Consider the following 15,731-nt stretch of genomic DNA (forward strand, 5'->3'; position numbering starts at 1 on the left):
TTTCTCTGAGCTAATAAATATTCCAGTTTATTTTTGTCTTGCGTGAATGGTTGGACAAGCACATTTCCTTTTGAAAATAGTTAGATGCCTCAATATTTCCTATACTTTCAGCTGCTTACACACTAGCAGACATGCCGTGCTTTTTCCTTCTGAAGTGAAGCAATTGAAATTCTGTGTGGTATTTCATAAGTTATCCAATACCCAAGCTCACTTGTTGGAGGTCATTCCTGTGCCTTACAAGAGTCTATCTTGCATTCTGATAGCAATTGTATGAAATGTAATAGGTTTTATCCCCCCTCTGCTTTTTGAAAAGTGAATTTTTTTTTTACTATTCCAATGTTAGTTATAATATTTCACACTTTCATATTTAATCTGTGTGGGAATGGTTGAGTTTATATTTAAGAATTTGAGTTTTGCAAATATTTAATATTTCTTGTGGCTATACAATTGTACATGAAACTCAAAACTATGTTCATAGAAATTTTGTTAAGGCAATAATGATTTGGTTCTTTTAAAATGAAAATAGTTTGAAGGTATCTTGAAGGGATCTTGATGAGAAAGCCGGAAAACAAATGGATTTGTGTTCTGATTTTTTTACTACTGTTCTGCTGAAAGATTTCATCGATTCTTTTCTGTAGCTTTAACACTTACTATACTTCAACTTCTTAACTGAAGGGGAAAAAACCCAGCAACCAGAGCCATTCATTATCAGTCCTTCATTTCAGAATATCATTTTGCATATCACAGATGTAATATTTTTCCAAATGCTCCTTCTAGGAGGAATAACCTTAGGAAGATTGATGAAATCTTCATGGATTCTTGTGGTTGTCTCTGGATGTTTTGCAGAGCGTCTCTATATTGGAAGGGTATACCAGTTTAACCAGTAATTTTAAAATCAATAAGCCGCATTTGTGCCGGTTGTTTTGTTGTCTTAGTGTGACATACTTAAAACAATTTAACTGTCGATTGAACAATTTGGCCTGAAGCATATGTTCTTACCATTGACATCAACTCAGTTATTGTGACTTAGTGAGTTACTGCTTGTAACCCAGCTGGAGCTCTTGTGAACTTTTAACTGAGCTGACTTGTCAGTCGTTAGCCAGACAGAATTATAGAATAGGACAAGTTGATGTTAAATGTCAAGTAAGTTTGTGAAAACTGATCGCATAAGAGTTGGTTTGTAGTTTATTATCGTAGTCCAGCTGACAAGTGGTGGCTTGATAGGATTCGGTAACTTCAGGCTGCACACCTCCAGGTTTAAGCTTTATCAGTTGTGGAGGGTCCACCTTATGTGGGAGAGATGCACAAAGTGTAGCTTTCCCTGAAGTTAAAAATAAAAATTAGAGGAGCAGGAGTAGGAGTAATTCTTGGCAGACTGGTTATTTTCTTTTCTCTTAGAAGAAATTATCTTTCAGAAGGTACCAAGGAAAATGTTTGATACTTTAGGACAGCTGTTTAGTTGAACTCCTCTTCACATCTCGACTCTAGTATAAAATTATTTTTACTAGAGTTTAAATGTAGTGTCACATTTCATTAAAAACATGTATCAGACTACTTTTCCCCAAATCTGTCTTTTCAGCTGAAGCATGAAGGTAGATGTGTATCTGCTGTGGATTTAGAAAAGTACCTCTGTGTGTGTGTGTGTGTTTGTGGGTTTTGTGTTTTGTTGGAGACATCCATTAACGCTCCTCCCACCTCAGTAAACAAACATGCCATCAACGCTTCTATTCCTTGCCAGTCTAGGCTGTACAAAATGTGATGAGTGCAACTCTTATATTTCACCATGAATAGTTTCCTTGATGGAGGGTATTATTTCCAAATCGGAAGGATTAGTGGCATTCCCCCTTCCAAACTCTTCAAGTTAGTGTACTTAAATGTTATTTTTGTTACTGACTTGGCTTTTGCAGCAGTGGATGCATCCATCAAATGATTCTCAAAAGGGTGAGATTTTAGAACTGATCATTTGGTTAAAATTTATCAAAATCAAAGCAGAATATCTAGTAAATATGGCTGTTGAGTAACATGACTTGCTACAAATGCCAGTTTGAGTTACAATGAGACATTACAAATGGCTTCTGCAAGGACACCAATGCTTTCTACTGGACTGGCCTAGTACAAGGTTCATGTGAAGGTGCCTTGTGAAGTCCAAGGTGACTCATTTCTTGGGGGAGGGGGTGAAGCTAATGTGTCTTTAAAATCAAGCTTCATCACCTTTTGTATAACTCGTGGTGCCTGTTGCCAAAGGGAGAGGTAAGAGAGGTTTGGTGGCCTGTGGGGTTTAGGAATCTGATGCGCAAGAGCAGCAGTACTGCTGTGGGGCCTGGTGAAGCTGGTTACAGCTGGCTGTGGATTTAAGTAGTACAGATGGATGAAGATAGTCATGACTATAAAACCTTTATAGTGTTTAGAGTTTGCTTGGGGCTTACGCTTCAGTACTTGTTGAAGCTTCTCCTCTCCTGGCACTTGAGGGCTGGGTTTTACAGTGGTGTTAGCGGAGTGGGTTTGCTGCAGGGCACTGCTGTGGATCCTTGGGTTGTGTGTTCAACTCCTGAGCTTGAACTGTAGCCCACAGATTAGAAGTAAATTCTTCTCCTTTTCCTTTCTCCTCCAACCCTGCTTGTTAACTGCTGCCAGAGTATGCTCTTCTCTTTCCGTTCAGGTCAGTAAGGTAGCTACTGCCTTCGTGGGTCAGGCTTCCCTTGCTGGGGATGGTGGCTCTGAAACCAAGTAGACACACATTCTTCAGAGCTGTGTGAATGAAACAGCTGAGTGTTTTTCTTAAATCCAAAATATTTAGAGCAATCTGTAATGAATCTTGTTTTGCAGTACATCCTTAAAAGGACTGTTAGTTCATTCCTAGTATTCCTACATATGTGTCTGCTTAGTTTATCCTTTGTCAACTACTTTATCTCTCTTACAGGGTGTTTTTTTCCCTTTGTCCTTCTCTCCCTTCAGTTTTCTGAAATAGTGCCAAATGTGTTACCCAAGCATTGAGAAACCCTGTGGGAAAGGAGAATTGTTCTGTCCAGATTTCAGTGTGGAGCTGGCTGGGCAGTGACCTGGGCTGCTCTGCAGAGATGGAGGCCACCTCCTGCTCTGGGTCCTGCAGCGCATGTGGCCCTTCACTGACAGTGAAGGCAGCGAGAAGGGACTGACGTACCGAGGTGCTTTCTGCTGGCAGTGCCACCCAAAGTAGCGTCCTGGCTCTTGCTTCTGGACTGCTGGCATGGTTGCATGCCAGCGTACAATGAAGGGCATCTGGAAACTAATCTTGCTAAAAATGAAACTTGACAGGCTTGATTAGGGGATATTTTTGTGGGGGGTGTGGTGGTGGTTTTGTTTGTTGGTTTTGCTGGTTTAGTAAACCCAGACTGGTTTCCTCATCGCATCCATGGTATGGCTAAACCTTGATGGGGCTGTTTATGCTGTAATAAGGGTGTGGGAAGTGTATGGGTGGGAGCAAGCTGCTGGAGGCGGGGAAGGGTCATGCACCCTTCCTTGCTGGTCTCAGTTTAGGCTAGCGTGAACTGTTTGGGGAAGTATAGCATGAATTAGTCAGATAAATGATTACCTACCACGCTGTCCTTGGCTAAATATGGCAAAGAGTGTCTGTTGGGATTGGTTGGGGAGGGAGAGGTTGGTGTGAGCTGTACAGTCTGGCCTCCTTCCCCCCTTCCTTTGTGATTCTGGGAAGCATGACTTGGCATACTTGCCTGCTGTGCCACGTAACAATGATGTAAGCTTACAACTTTCACCTGGGTAGGAAATCTTGTCTGTGTCCTGTACATATATTCTATCATAAATACTTCATGTTTGTATGTGTGTATGTCTTCCAGAGGAGGTTGAGTGTCTTACTCCTTGGTAGAAAATCCTAACTCCTGAAACACACTTGTATTTTGGTCTCTTGATTACTTTTTTTTTGAATGCTTGCTGATGTTTTATGCTAAAAATAATTGAATAAATGATCAAGGTAAAAATAGTTATTTAAATTTGCCTTGGAAGCACTGATGGTTAACTTTAATATCATTCATGACTTTCCCCTGTCCAGCCTCCCTGCCCTGCAGGCAACTGGTCGGCCATTAATGCAGCAAGGGGTGTGGATACCTCTGACAGATAGGAGAGGGGATAAGGACATCTTTCAACAGTAGTTCTTACAGGTGTGCTGCTTTGTCTTGTAATGATATGTTAGAAACGTACTACATGGACTGTGTGTATGGGTAAGAGCTGTTTGCATGGAAAAAAGAATAGGCAATAGTCATACTCTCATACATTGGGTGGCTTTGGGTTTAAAGTACATCATCTTGCAAGTTACTTATTTTTAAGCTGATGCAAGTTGCTGAACTTCAAAGAATTAAAAAGAAATTAGTATACAGAGGGTTCTGTCTCAAGCTGTCATTAGCTAGAGTGATCTGCTGTTGATTGTGTGCTAATTCTAACGAGGGAGGTCCTGGAAATGAAGAAAGAGGAGAATGAGCAGAAGGGTGTGGTTAGAGGCCCACAAAGGTTTTTAAGATAATCCCTCTTTCTCATATTAATTGGTGTGTCATATTTGCTTGCAAAGGTGTTCTTCCTCTAAGAGGAGAAATTCTTCTCAGACTGAATGTTTTTGGTGCTCAAAATGCTGAAATGGTGGAGTAGTTTTTGATAATAAAACTTTCTTTATGGCCACCTGATGCACCCATGGTGAGTAGTTGGAAGAGGTTGAGGGCTGAGCTCCAGAGCTACAACTTGCGTGGTCAAACCACAGGTCCTCAGCACTCAATGCTAGAGGAGCAGTAAGATTTTTAACAAGTGTCAGAATTTGGTTTTAATGGGTCAGTTGATCAGCCCCTCACTTTCTGGAAGATCACCTTGTCGCTTAAACTAGTCTGAGGATTGGTCTGTAGCTGAGGAAATGAGAGCATGAATATGATGTAGACCACTTGCAATTGTGTCTGAAGCAGAAAAGAAGCAGCCCAGGGCTCTGTGTTTCTGATCTGGTGTATGTTACGGAGGGATCTGTCTCTACTTCTGATTTTTGAAATGTCTAATTTGGTTATTAGAGAACTTTGCCTTCTATTACCAAGCAGTTCAGGGAATAGTGAAGTTGATTACAATTGTCCCACATATGAGGCACAATGACCTCCTTAAAATGAAGTGTTTTCTTTTGTAGTCTACTCAAATGTGAGAACACATTGTTTACCGTAGCGTTCCTACCTCTTTGAATCAAAGTAATCCCGCATCTTTGGGTTGTTCTTTAGATATTTTACCTAAATGGAGGCATCTTCACACTCTTCATTTAGCAAAAAAATATTTTATTTACTTCAGCAGGTATATTATTGAAATTATCTTTGGCTTTGCTTGTTTCATTTTAGCTTGATCCTGTTCAACCTTTTCAAAGATTTAGAGTGCCTGCCCTGTAGTATATGCAAGACTCTGTACGTGCCTCTTGTACAATGATGCTTTTGAGGATCAGGAGCCTCCTGTAGAATCAGCTACTGCAGCCTGGCTGACCCACTGCTTTTTGCTGCTCTGCAATCACTCATTTGTCTCCATAGCAGTTCAACCGAGGCATTGTTGAGGAACCTTTAACTAAATTGCCAGCAAACGTGGTTGAATTGAGGGTTCTTACTTGCTTTTAGTCTCTCTCACTGCATATTTAAACCTTGCTGCTGTTGGAGCGGTATGTGAAGGTGGTGGCCCCTGTCCTGACCTGCTAAGGCAGTGCTGTCTCTGCCGGCCCCTCTGCTTCCCCAGATGTAAATGGCAGAACTGCATCAGTCTAGTTGAAAGGATTTGCCCGTTTCATTTGCAAGTTGTGCCAGCCAGTGCACTCCAGAACTATCAGAGAGATAGTGACATAAATAAAGGCTGCTGCTATAGTATTTTCTCTGGAAACGTTTACATCTGACTGTTCTGAAGCTGGGACTGTGCAATTAGGGCAAATGGGACTTAGTTTTCTAGATATGCTTGTAAACTCTTGCATATTTTCTAAGTTTACTTAACTGCACTGAACCCTATAAATATTTACATGTTCTAAAGAATAAACTTAATAGCACGCTAGCTGAAGTAGTTTGGTTTTAGCAGCTAGGCTAATTATGGGCTTATTCAATATGAGCAAAGGTAATATTGATATCTAGTAAAGATAGTAACAGCTGTAGCAGGAGAAATGCAGGATCTAGATGGTACAAATAGCTGTCATTGGGTGATTTAATATTTTTTAAATTTAGTCTTTTTAAATAACCTTCTTAATCTCTATCATATTTTCTCATATATACTGAGATTGCATATTCCTGATCTGTGCTATCTGTAAGAGTTGGGGCTTTACTAGAAGAAGAAAAAACCTTGGCTCCCAGTGCTGTGGAAGAATATTCTGATAAGGGGAAATGCCTGAATTGCAAATGGGAACACAGTTGAACCTGTAAGTGCAGAATACTAACTCGCGCTTGTATTTTCTCCTGACTCGGGTGCAGCATTCTGTCCTGTCACTTAGGATGTCAGGCTGTAGTCATGTGTTTGTGCATTAAGCAAAGCAAAACTTGTTGGGGGACGCAGACTCAGACTGGTGTCTTCAGTTGCAACACCAAGCTAACGTTTGTGGAGTCCACTTTAAAGAAAAGCTATTCTTGATGTGGCTCAGATGTAGACATTGAGTCATAAGGAACCGTTTGCATTTGTGTAGCTCTTGTAGCTAATCAGAGCTTTGCCCTCGCAAGAGGTCTAGCTGCTGGGGTGCTCCTGGGGGCTGTGTGAACAATCTTGAGGCAAATGCCAGTCTTCCTTTTGACATTTTAACAGTCTGAGGAATGTGGTGGGTGTCAGTGGGGAATAATCCAACTGGCACGGCCCTATCAGAACACGATTCAGAGGCTGCTTGTGTAAGTAATCAGGCACTTCTGTGTTATGAAGTGTAGTGAATTATAACATCAGTAAATATTTCTGTAATATTTCTTGTAAATAGTGTTTTGTTAAGCTTTATTTAAATAGACTTAATGAATTGGAGGCTCTCATTCATCTGACAGAAATCAAAGCCATTGTAGGGAATGTGCCTCCTATTGTCAGTAAAAGCATATTAAGACCTCATTTTGGAGTGGTGATACTCGATCTAGGAATTGCAGGCAGTTCTTGGGGTTGTTGCATGTAGGCAAGTTTACCCTATGGATTTGGGGCAAGATTTGTGTTTTCTGGTTCAGATTTCTGGCAATGTGCCTGTTTAAACTATATTTTTGCACTTACACATTTGGGTTGTACTGCCTGGCACTGTAAGCAGGCTGGCACCTGCCGAGCTGTCAGGAATTTTTCCCTGTTCTTTTGAATCAGCTAAAACGGTGTAGGTGTTTGGTAGAACGGGTAAAGAGAAATTTGGACTTTCTTGTTGTGGCTGAGCGGGGGCCAAAGAGGTTTGTAATGGCCATGGAATATCAGCCCTGCAGCAGTGATGCTCCGGGTACTTGGGTCACAGAATTTCAATGCAGGTTAGTACCAGACAGTAGAGTGTGCAGCGGGGTTGCAAGAGGAAGCTTCTCATAAGGAAGTAGGCTTATAATGGGCTCTGTGCAAAAAAAAATTGAGAATGAGCTCTGTATGGTTTGATTTTGTGTCATATTTATGTATTGAGTCTCAGTTACAAAATGGTTAGTGCACCCAGAGTGACTTTGATCTAAAAATTTCCTGATGCCTCCCCCCACCCCAGCAGTCACTTGGCTGCTTGGATTAAGGAATAGAGGATGACCAGATACTATGCATGCACGTAGTCATCACCATCCCTCCATGAGCTGTAACTCTGCTAGTTTGATGTGTCATTTGGCACACCGTCACTGTTCTTCACTTCAAGATAAAGTATTGCCAACCCTGTACCTAAAACACACTTACAATCTCCATTTTTTTAAATAAGGCCTAGAAAGCACACAGTTTTTTCTGGTTTTGCTATATGTATTGATCTTTAGCTTAAGCTTCATCAGTGAAGTTTAGAAATGTACTTTTTAAATGCCAGCTTGTATAACAATTTTAGTAATTAATTCTAGGACATGGGGCTTTTAGGAATGTCAAGTATTGCAAGACGTGGGAATAAACTGCGAGAACTGGCAGTGCTGCATACAGCACATGTCACTGATTTGGATCCTTATTGCAGCTTGTAGTAGTTAGTGCTTGAAGGCATTGCCAAACCTCACATGACCACCTCTCAGCATCAGTCTTAGACTTCAGTTGTTGCTGAGGCTTGATTAAGAGTGGGATGATAATAAGCTGCTTTAGCAGCTGAGGGTGGGAGACTAAAAGAATAATTACAAATATGAATTGACCAGGCACTGACTTAAGGCTGTAGTAGCATGTATTACTCTAGTGTGTACTTGTCAGGCTGGCCAACTGGAACAGTTACGATGATTTGGGTCTGATCTTCTGTCACTGAAAGATTATTCTGGGGGTGTTTGCTTGAATTTTGAAATTGGTCTGGGATATTTGGATTGTCAGAGTGGCTATCTATGAGTCTTGGGTGGTCTGTGGTATGTTTGTCAGTGGATGATGTGCTGGAAGGTGCAGGTATGGTAACAGGCATCTTTCCTGTGACAATAGAAGTGGTTAAAATTATAAAAGGCTTGAAGTGGCTATTAGTCTTTAACAAGATGTCTTTCCTAAATTAATACAGTAATACTGTATTTTATATATATATAAATATATATAATATTAATAAAAAGGGTGTCATAAGATAGCAGGGAATCTGCTCATCTATCAAGATTCTTCTTTCCCTATGGATTCTTGGGTTTGCTAGCAGGTGATCTTGTGCCAAAGCTGTAGTATAACTTGTTTTAAGAGAGCGGCTCATGAGAAATTGTCTTTGACATCTATGTATACATACATATCTACACTGAAAAAATCCAAACCAACAAGTCAGTTTGCTGCATTTTGTTGGAATGACATCACAAGCAGCCTTGGTATTGCCTTATCAGTGGCATAAATAACCATTGCATGGAAATAAAATGCTGCACTGGGCATTCTTGTTATGGATACAGCATATATTGACAAAACCATACCTATTGCTTCCTTATGTTTTAGTTTCACCCAGAAGTGGAAATGTTGCAACAGGAGCAGAGCTATGTTTGGTCACAGCTGTATTTCATTCCTTTGATAGATGTTTTGGAGAACGTCTTGAAAAAGCAGTGAATTTTCAGTGTTCACTTCCCCTCACTGAAATAGCTGTTCTCCATCCCTAGCAGCTCCTTTCTTTAAAATAAAATATTTTTTCATCAGCAAAGTTCTAACTCTTAAGAACAAGAACTAAAATTGGACAGACATAACTCTTGTCTAACTAGTTCCTTAACTCATCTGGGGTGAGTACACAGGCAGGCACTTAAGCAGAATGAGACATTAGTGCTGGAGTGTGATGGAAATGCCTTCCTATACAGGCAGACCAGAAACATGCATTGTAAAACTAATAAATTGTTGTCCTGTATTTATTGTTTTCATTCTGCCCTGGCCTGTTAGGACTTTTGAGTCCCTGATGGGTCAGTGTTGTATGACTGAAATTTGCAATTGAGTTTGTATTCTGGAACTTCTCTGTTTAGACTGCTGTTGAAATGAATAGTCTTATCTGCAGAGGCTTACTAAGCAGAGCTGATAACTTTGTAGAGAAATGTCTTGCACTGATAATCCATTTTCCCCCCTGCGTTTCTTCTGAAAGCTTTATAATCTCAGTATTGAAAATGATGGACTTTTTGGCCGAGCTAAGAATGCTTTCTTAAATCCTGGATTAACCAACAACCTGGCAGTTACTTGCTTCTCTAGTAGTAGGCAGTTCAATTTGTTGTGTTGTGGGGTTTTTTTTTTGTTTTGGTGGGGTTTTTTGGTTGATTAGTTGTTTTTGGGGTTTGGGGTTTTTTTTTTGTCTGTTGTTTGAATCTTAGTCCTCAGTGGGAGTGAGTGCCCTGATTGAGACTTACCTCTTCTCCTGATGATCAAGTTTTGAGTCTTGGTAAGCAGCTTGAGTGCAGGATAGACTAGAGTCTCAATTTCCAGCCTCATGGGCTCTGCTCAACTGCTGACTCTTAGGAGTTGGCAAGGAGGTTTAGCTACAGAAAATAGGGGAGAGGGTTTTCTTGTTTGAGATCTGCACTCTTCTGTTTTTGAGCTGCTGCAAATAGAGCTGCTTCTCGGCAGTGAATTAGAAGTATTCTATTTACTTCTCTTTTAAAAATGTCTTTAAGATCACTGTTTCCTCAATTCAGCATTACACTGTTCTCTTATGAAGCATATATCTAAAATAGAATCTTTATATTGGAAGGAATTTCTAAATTTAGAAACTCTTATATTGGAACCGACACTGTTACCACCACCACATCTTGTTGATGGTGTATTCTGATAACCGCAGCTAAAGAATGCATCCAGCATGGATGGTCTTGATATGAAGCATGGTACAGAAGTTAGAGATTCCCTGGGACTCTAAAATATAGTAGGGTTCTTCTGCCCCCCCATCTTGCTTTAAAAGTACACACAGTGTGTGTGTAATTTCTCTAATTCAGTTTCAATAGAGTACCCTGAATGGTAACTGTGTAAGTTCAATTAGTAGCAGAGATAGTGAGCTGAAGAGAAGCTTTGTGCTGTGTACCCACTTCCAACACTGTTTCAAACCATATTTGGAAAAAAAACGAACTTTTATTCCAAAAACTGTTTAATAGATCTGTTTCTTAGATCCAGTAGTTCATTTTTAAGCTAAGTTAAAAAGGAAGATACAATAATCAAACTAATATCTGTACTGTGGATGAATGCCTTTCCCTCACTAGTGCTGATCAAATGCTAGTGAGTATGTTATATGAGGTATTTCATCCAGGGGCCTCAGCACCACTTTATGGCTGGCTTTTGGTCTGCCCTGTCTTCCAACTAGTTTGGATAGTGGAAATGGTCTAGGAGACAAGGTAAGTGTAAATACTTTTGTAGTCTTCTCTTTAAAAAAAAAATTTGCAAGTTTCTTGGTATGCAGTTGATCTTTATATCGTTAGGTCTGTATCAGAATAGGTAGAGATAAACTGTTAAATAAGGTAGCTTGATCCAGAATGACTCATCCATTAGCTAAAATGAATTTTTTTTTTTCAGGAGTTGTAGAAGGTGATTTAGCTGCTGTTGAAGCTTACAAGTCATCAGGAGGAGATATTGCCCGCCAGCTTACTGCAGATGAAGTACGCCTGCTAAATCGCCCTTCTGCTTTTGACGTTGGGTACACGCTTGTACATCTGGCGATACGCTTTCAGAGACAAGATATGCTAGCAATTTTGCTTACGGAGGTGAGTGCCTTTGGCTCTTGCGTAGACTGAATAGGAACCTTACGTAACTGCGTCATTGTTTGCAACCAGTGACATGTAACTTTATGTGCTAGAAGATAGAGGCTATATTGTTAGAATATGTGAATTGCTGCTTTGTGCCTTTGTTGATGTTTCTCCTAAAGAAGCGAGTTTACTTCAAGACTCTCTGTGGTGGTCTTGAGGATGTTCCGTTTTCTCATTAATGAGCAGTCTTGGCACACGCTCTGACCTTACTGGCGGTGGAAGTGAGCTATTGTGAGGCTTCCCGTGCCTTGGGTGGGGGAGAGGAAATGCCCTGAAAGCAAAACACAGAGATCAATGACAGTGTAGTTCTTTTTCTGAGTTTTGTTAATGAATAAGTCTACCTGGTCTTTCTTCCCTGATTTTCTTGGGAGTTTCTCGTCCAGAGAAAGGCACGTTTCTTTGCTTTGCAAAATTGCTGCATTTTTTTCCACTCTTTGCTCATTTTATAGACTGGTTGGTTCCTCTTTGTGGTCTCCTTGCCCTTGCATGTTCCATTTTCTTGTATATTTTTGTACTGTCCACCTCACTTCTGGTCATCTTTTTGCCCTTCTCCATCTTTTTGCCCTCCTCCTAGGCTCATAAGTAATTTTTTTTGTCGGCTTTCTTCATCTCAGAGTTCTGGTTCCTGACCTGATCAGAGCCAAATTTTTATTCTGCCTCCTTCGCTCTTTTGATGCTTAGTGCAATTCTGAAAGCGTGTGTTCCTGAGAAAAGTAGCATGCCTGAGAAGCACATAAGGATGATGGAGTGCATAGCACTGACTAATTAAAAAGAGTAGATGAAGCAAGACAAATGTAGCTAAAGCCTTGAGTATATATTTATATATGGGTAATATCAGTAGTTTTGTGCTGCTTACATAGCTATCTGGGTGGATGGAGTTATACATTTGAAAACAAGTTAATTTGCTGAAATACTGCCTTACAGATTTTTCTATTTGGTTTTTTTCAGTTTTTGGGAATGCTTATGCAACATACCATTTATGAAAATGCTTACTAGTGTTTGAGCCACAGTAATACTCTCCTTTTGCTAGGATATTAACTAGTGAAAAATGTGTGTTTTAAAGGGGTTTTTTTATACATTCAGTGTCACCCCTGTGTCACCCTATATCACTGAATGAGTTCCTGCTGCCCATGATGATTACCATCTGCAGAAATATCTCAGCTTCATAGTTTTTGGAAAGATTCTTTGTAGGAAACTGTTTTGTGCTGTGGTAGTGTATGTAGTTCTTTGTTAAATGTAGACTGGGCTCATGCGTAAGATTTGAGGTATGTTTCCTATTGTTATCTAGCTCTTACCTATTTCTTTTGTTTTCCTCCTTCTGCTGAAAGTGGTCACCTGTTAATTCCCTTCTTTGATTTAAAGAGGTTTTTAACCAGCTTTGCGTTATCAGCTACATGACAAATGAGACGTTAATTAATTCAGAGTCACTAAACATTTAATCTTTCAGGATACCAATGTTTATACTTCCTTTGCATTACTTGCTAACAACAGACTGTCGTCTGATGGTTATCAGTCCTAAGTCATTGTATTTAACTAGAAATAATACTGAGTGCAGTGACTGTGTTATGTTACAGGTGTCACAGCACGCAGCGAAGTGCATTCCTGCCATGGTGTGTCCAGAGGTCACAGAACAAATTCGTCGTGAAATCGCTGCATCTCTTCATCAGCGAAAGGGAGACTTTGCTTGCTATTTTCTGACTGACCTTGTAACGTTTACGTTACCTGCAGGTAGTTACAAAATCCTTCTTACTGATGGAATATTTTTCTTGTCACCTAGTTGAGAATTGCTTGTTTTGGATGTATTCTTTGACTTTGTGATGGTCGTGGGGTGTGTGTGTATTAGGTTTTAATAGCTTAGGTCAGATCTAGTAGTTGAATTTGTTTATGCACACTTCAACCCATATGTTGTTCCTGTGAAGTGAACATCTGCATCCTTTTTAGACGTGAAGAAATTGAAGAAAAGCGGTGTATTCTAAGGAAAAGCTGTGTTTAAAGTTAAGATTGGAACCCGGAGTATTTCTGGGTGCTAATGTGACTTCTAACATAGCTATGTTAGCTTTCAGTCCTTTTCCTTAAGGCCCAGGGCTGCTATTTGCATTTGTAGCTGGTTATAGCAGCAGTACTTTGAGGTACTCCACGATCAAGAGAATTTTTCTCTATTAACAAAAAGCTGTTAGAAGACTTTTAATCTTCACTATCTGTTTCTTTTAATAAAAATGCTATCAGAGCTAAGAAAACGTGTAGATGGAAACTGTAGTAATCAGCAGATCCGTTTGTCTTTTTTATAAAGCAGTGGCCTTGTAAGAATTGTATTTGGAACCTCTTTGGCTGAGTGTTACCTCACCTCCCTTCAGAAAGTGTGGATAATACCACTTGTCTACAACTATCTGTTTGAGGTGCTGTATTCAGCCTTATTCTGTGGGTCACCTATGAGAGGCAGACGGCGTGGGTGTACAGAGTGTCTAGAGGCTAACACTTCATTGATGTTTAGGGGGAGAAGGGAAAGAGGGGAAACAGAATGATTTCATAACACGTGAGAAATGTTGCTGTCGCCAGAACTGAGGAGTTTGTTCAGTGTTTTCAAGAGACGCGTCCCAAACCACTGTGCAGCTTTTTAACGTTGTAATAGCCATTAAATAATTAAGGAATGAGAATGTTCAAAAGCTTCTGTACATCAAGACTGTTGGTGTATTTCCACTTCCATCACACTTGGTCAGCTGAACATATTTTGTAGTCAGCAGTTAGCAGCTGGTCTTGAGACAGCATCTCCAAGGACAGTGGTATAACTCACACAATCCTATTCAGGTATTACCTACCTGATGTAGTTTAGGAACCAGTTTCCACTTAATCCTTCAGAGGTGTGTATAGGATCTTCCTGAAGAGCCAATATACAGATGTTAGAGTGCAGAACGTTTAAATTGGTTGCTGGCCACTGTAAGCTAGTTTTAGTTTTAAAAAAAAAATTTAAAAATTATTATTTATTATTACAAAAAAAAAAGACCACCCCACAACACCCTGCCTGCACCAAACAATAGTATGCTTCAGTAGCAACTCATGTGCCTGAACGTGGACTTCACTTTTAGAAGGGTGTTGGACATTTGAGCAGGACTGGCAGATAAGGACACTGAAATTGAGAGAGAGATCTTGCTGCCCTTGAAATACCACTTAGGACCCAGTCCTTATCCCCTAGACTGTCTGAAGGGATGGTAGATGTTTCTGTTTTAACTATTTGATTTACTTTCTTAACTTTTACGTATTTAAGTTTCACAACTGTGCTAAAGCTAGCAAAGCTGCTCTGGTTGCTGATCTGCCTTAGCAACCCTTTACTACTTATCCTGTATTGAAATGCACGCCATGAGCAAATCTTTAAGGTGTAGCAGATGTTTGTGTTTTAGAATGTGTGACAGTGTGTGTTTGTTTTATGTGATACAGGAGTCATAAAGGAGTTTTGCCCTTTATACAATTTTCTGTCGTCTCTCTTTTTTTTTTTTTTTTTTTTTTTTTTTTAGCAGTAAATGCACAATTGCAGATTCTGCCTGTAAAGCGCTTGGAATAGTTGTCAGTATTGGCATTTTCCATGTCATAGCTCAATAGTTTTCTCATTTCTTGTTTTCTAACCTGCAAATCTTTGGAGTTCTCTGAACTATTTCATCGAAGTCTGCATGAAATGATTAAGGAAGTGGATATTCTGTCCAAGAACAAGTCTCTTGGCAAACTGTACCTGTCCTTTGTGGGAGACCGGGGAGGGGAAGCCATTCACATGGGTGGAAAACTATTGTGTAGGATTGAAGCTGTCCTAAATATAGTAGGGTTGAAAATCTTTTTTTTTTCTTTTTTTTTCACCTCAAAGTGGTTCTCTACTTCACTTTAGAGAAATCCATTCTTATCCTATGTGTGCTGTGATGATCCTTTCTGTGTAAAAGGTATGGCAGTCAGTCTGAGATACATACCTACTTCAGCGTGCTCTGTGAAGTCTGTGGTCACAAGTGACAGATCTGAAAATAATAGCAGCTTTTCAGAGGAGACATTAGGGATGATAGCGGAAAAGCTGTTGCACAAGTTCTCCTGAGCATCAGCTGGCAATGTGTCTCTCTTACAGTAACACTGACTGACTTCTGTATTTGCTTTCTTATTTTTCCAGATATTGAAGACTTACCGCCCACAGTCCAAGAAAAGTTATTTGATGAAGTACTTGATAGAGATGTTCAGAAAGGTAGATGCTCTGAGAATGGCTGGAATGTCTCCTTGCTTTCCATTAGAGAATGTTTCTGTTAATTAAAAAAAAAAAAAAGTGTGTGTGTGTGTATGTGTCTTTGTTGCCTGAATTTGTTTTAAATATAGATTTGATGCTTTCAAGTTAATCTTCACCCTAGAATTATTTTAGTTTTAACATTTACAGTCAGTATTTATGAGGCACAGAGAGAATGGAGTCTGTAG

At 39.9% G+C, this 15,731-nt stretch overlaps 1 protein-coding gene across 4 annotated transcripts in view; it reads left to right on the forward strand.

The window, feature by feature from the left end:
- Window positions 1-15,731, forward strand: part of ZRANB1 (zinc finger RANBP2-type containing 1) — a 70,232-nt gene that overhangs the window by 38,612 nt on the left and 15,889 nt on the right. For all 4 annotated transcript variants that reach the window (XM_074831506.1, XM_074831505.1, XM_074831508.1 and 1 more), the window contains exons 4-6: window positions 11,065-11,252; window positions 12,869-13,022; window positions 15,436-15,507. In XM_074831506.1, the coding sequence (XP_074687607.1) occupies window positions 11,065-11,252; window positions 12,869-13,022; window positions 15,436-15,507 (414 nt within the window). The remainder of the gene's footprint in view (window positions 1-11,064; window positions 11,253-12,868; window positions 13,023-15,435; window positions 15,508-15,731) is intronic.

The sequence above is a fragment of the Strix aluco genome, chromosome 7 (genome assembly GCF_031877795.1).
Source record: "Strix aluco isolate bStrAlu1 chromosome 7, bStrAlu1.hap1, whole genome shotgun sequence".
NCBI lineage: Eukaryota > Metazoa > Chordata > Aves > Strigiformes > Strigidae > Strix > Strix aluco.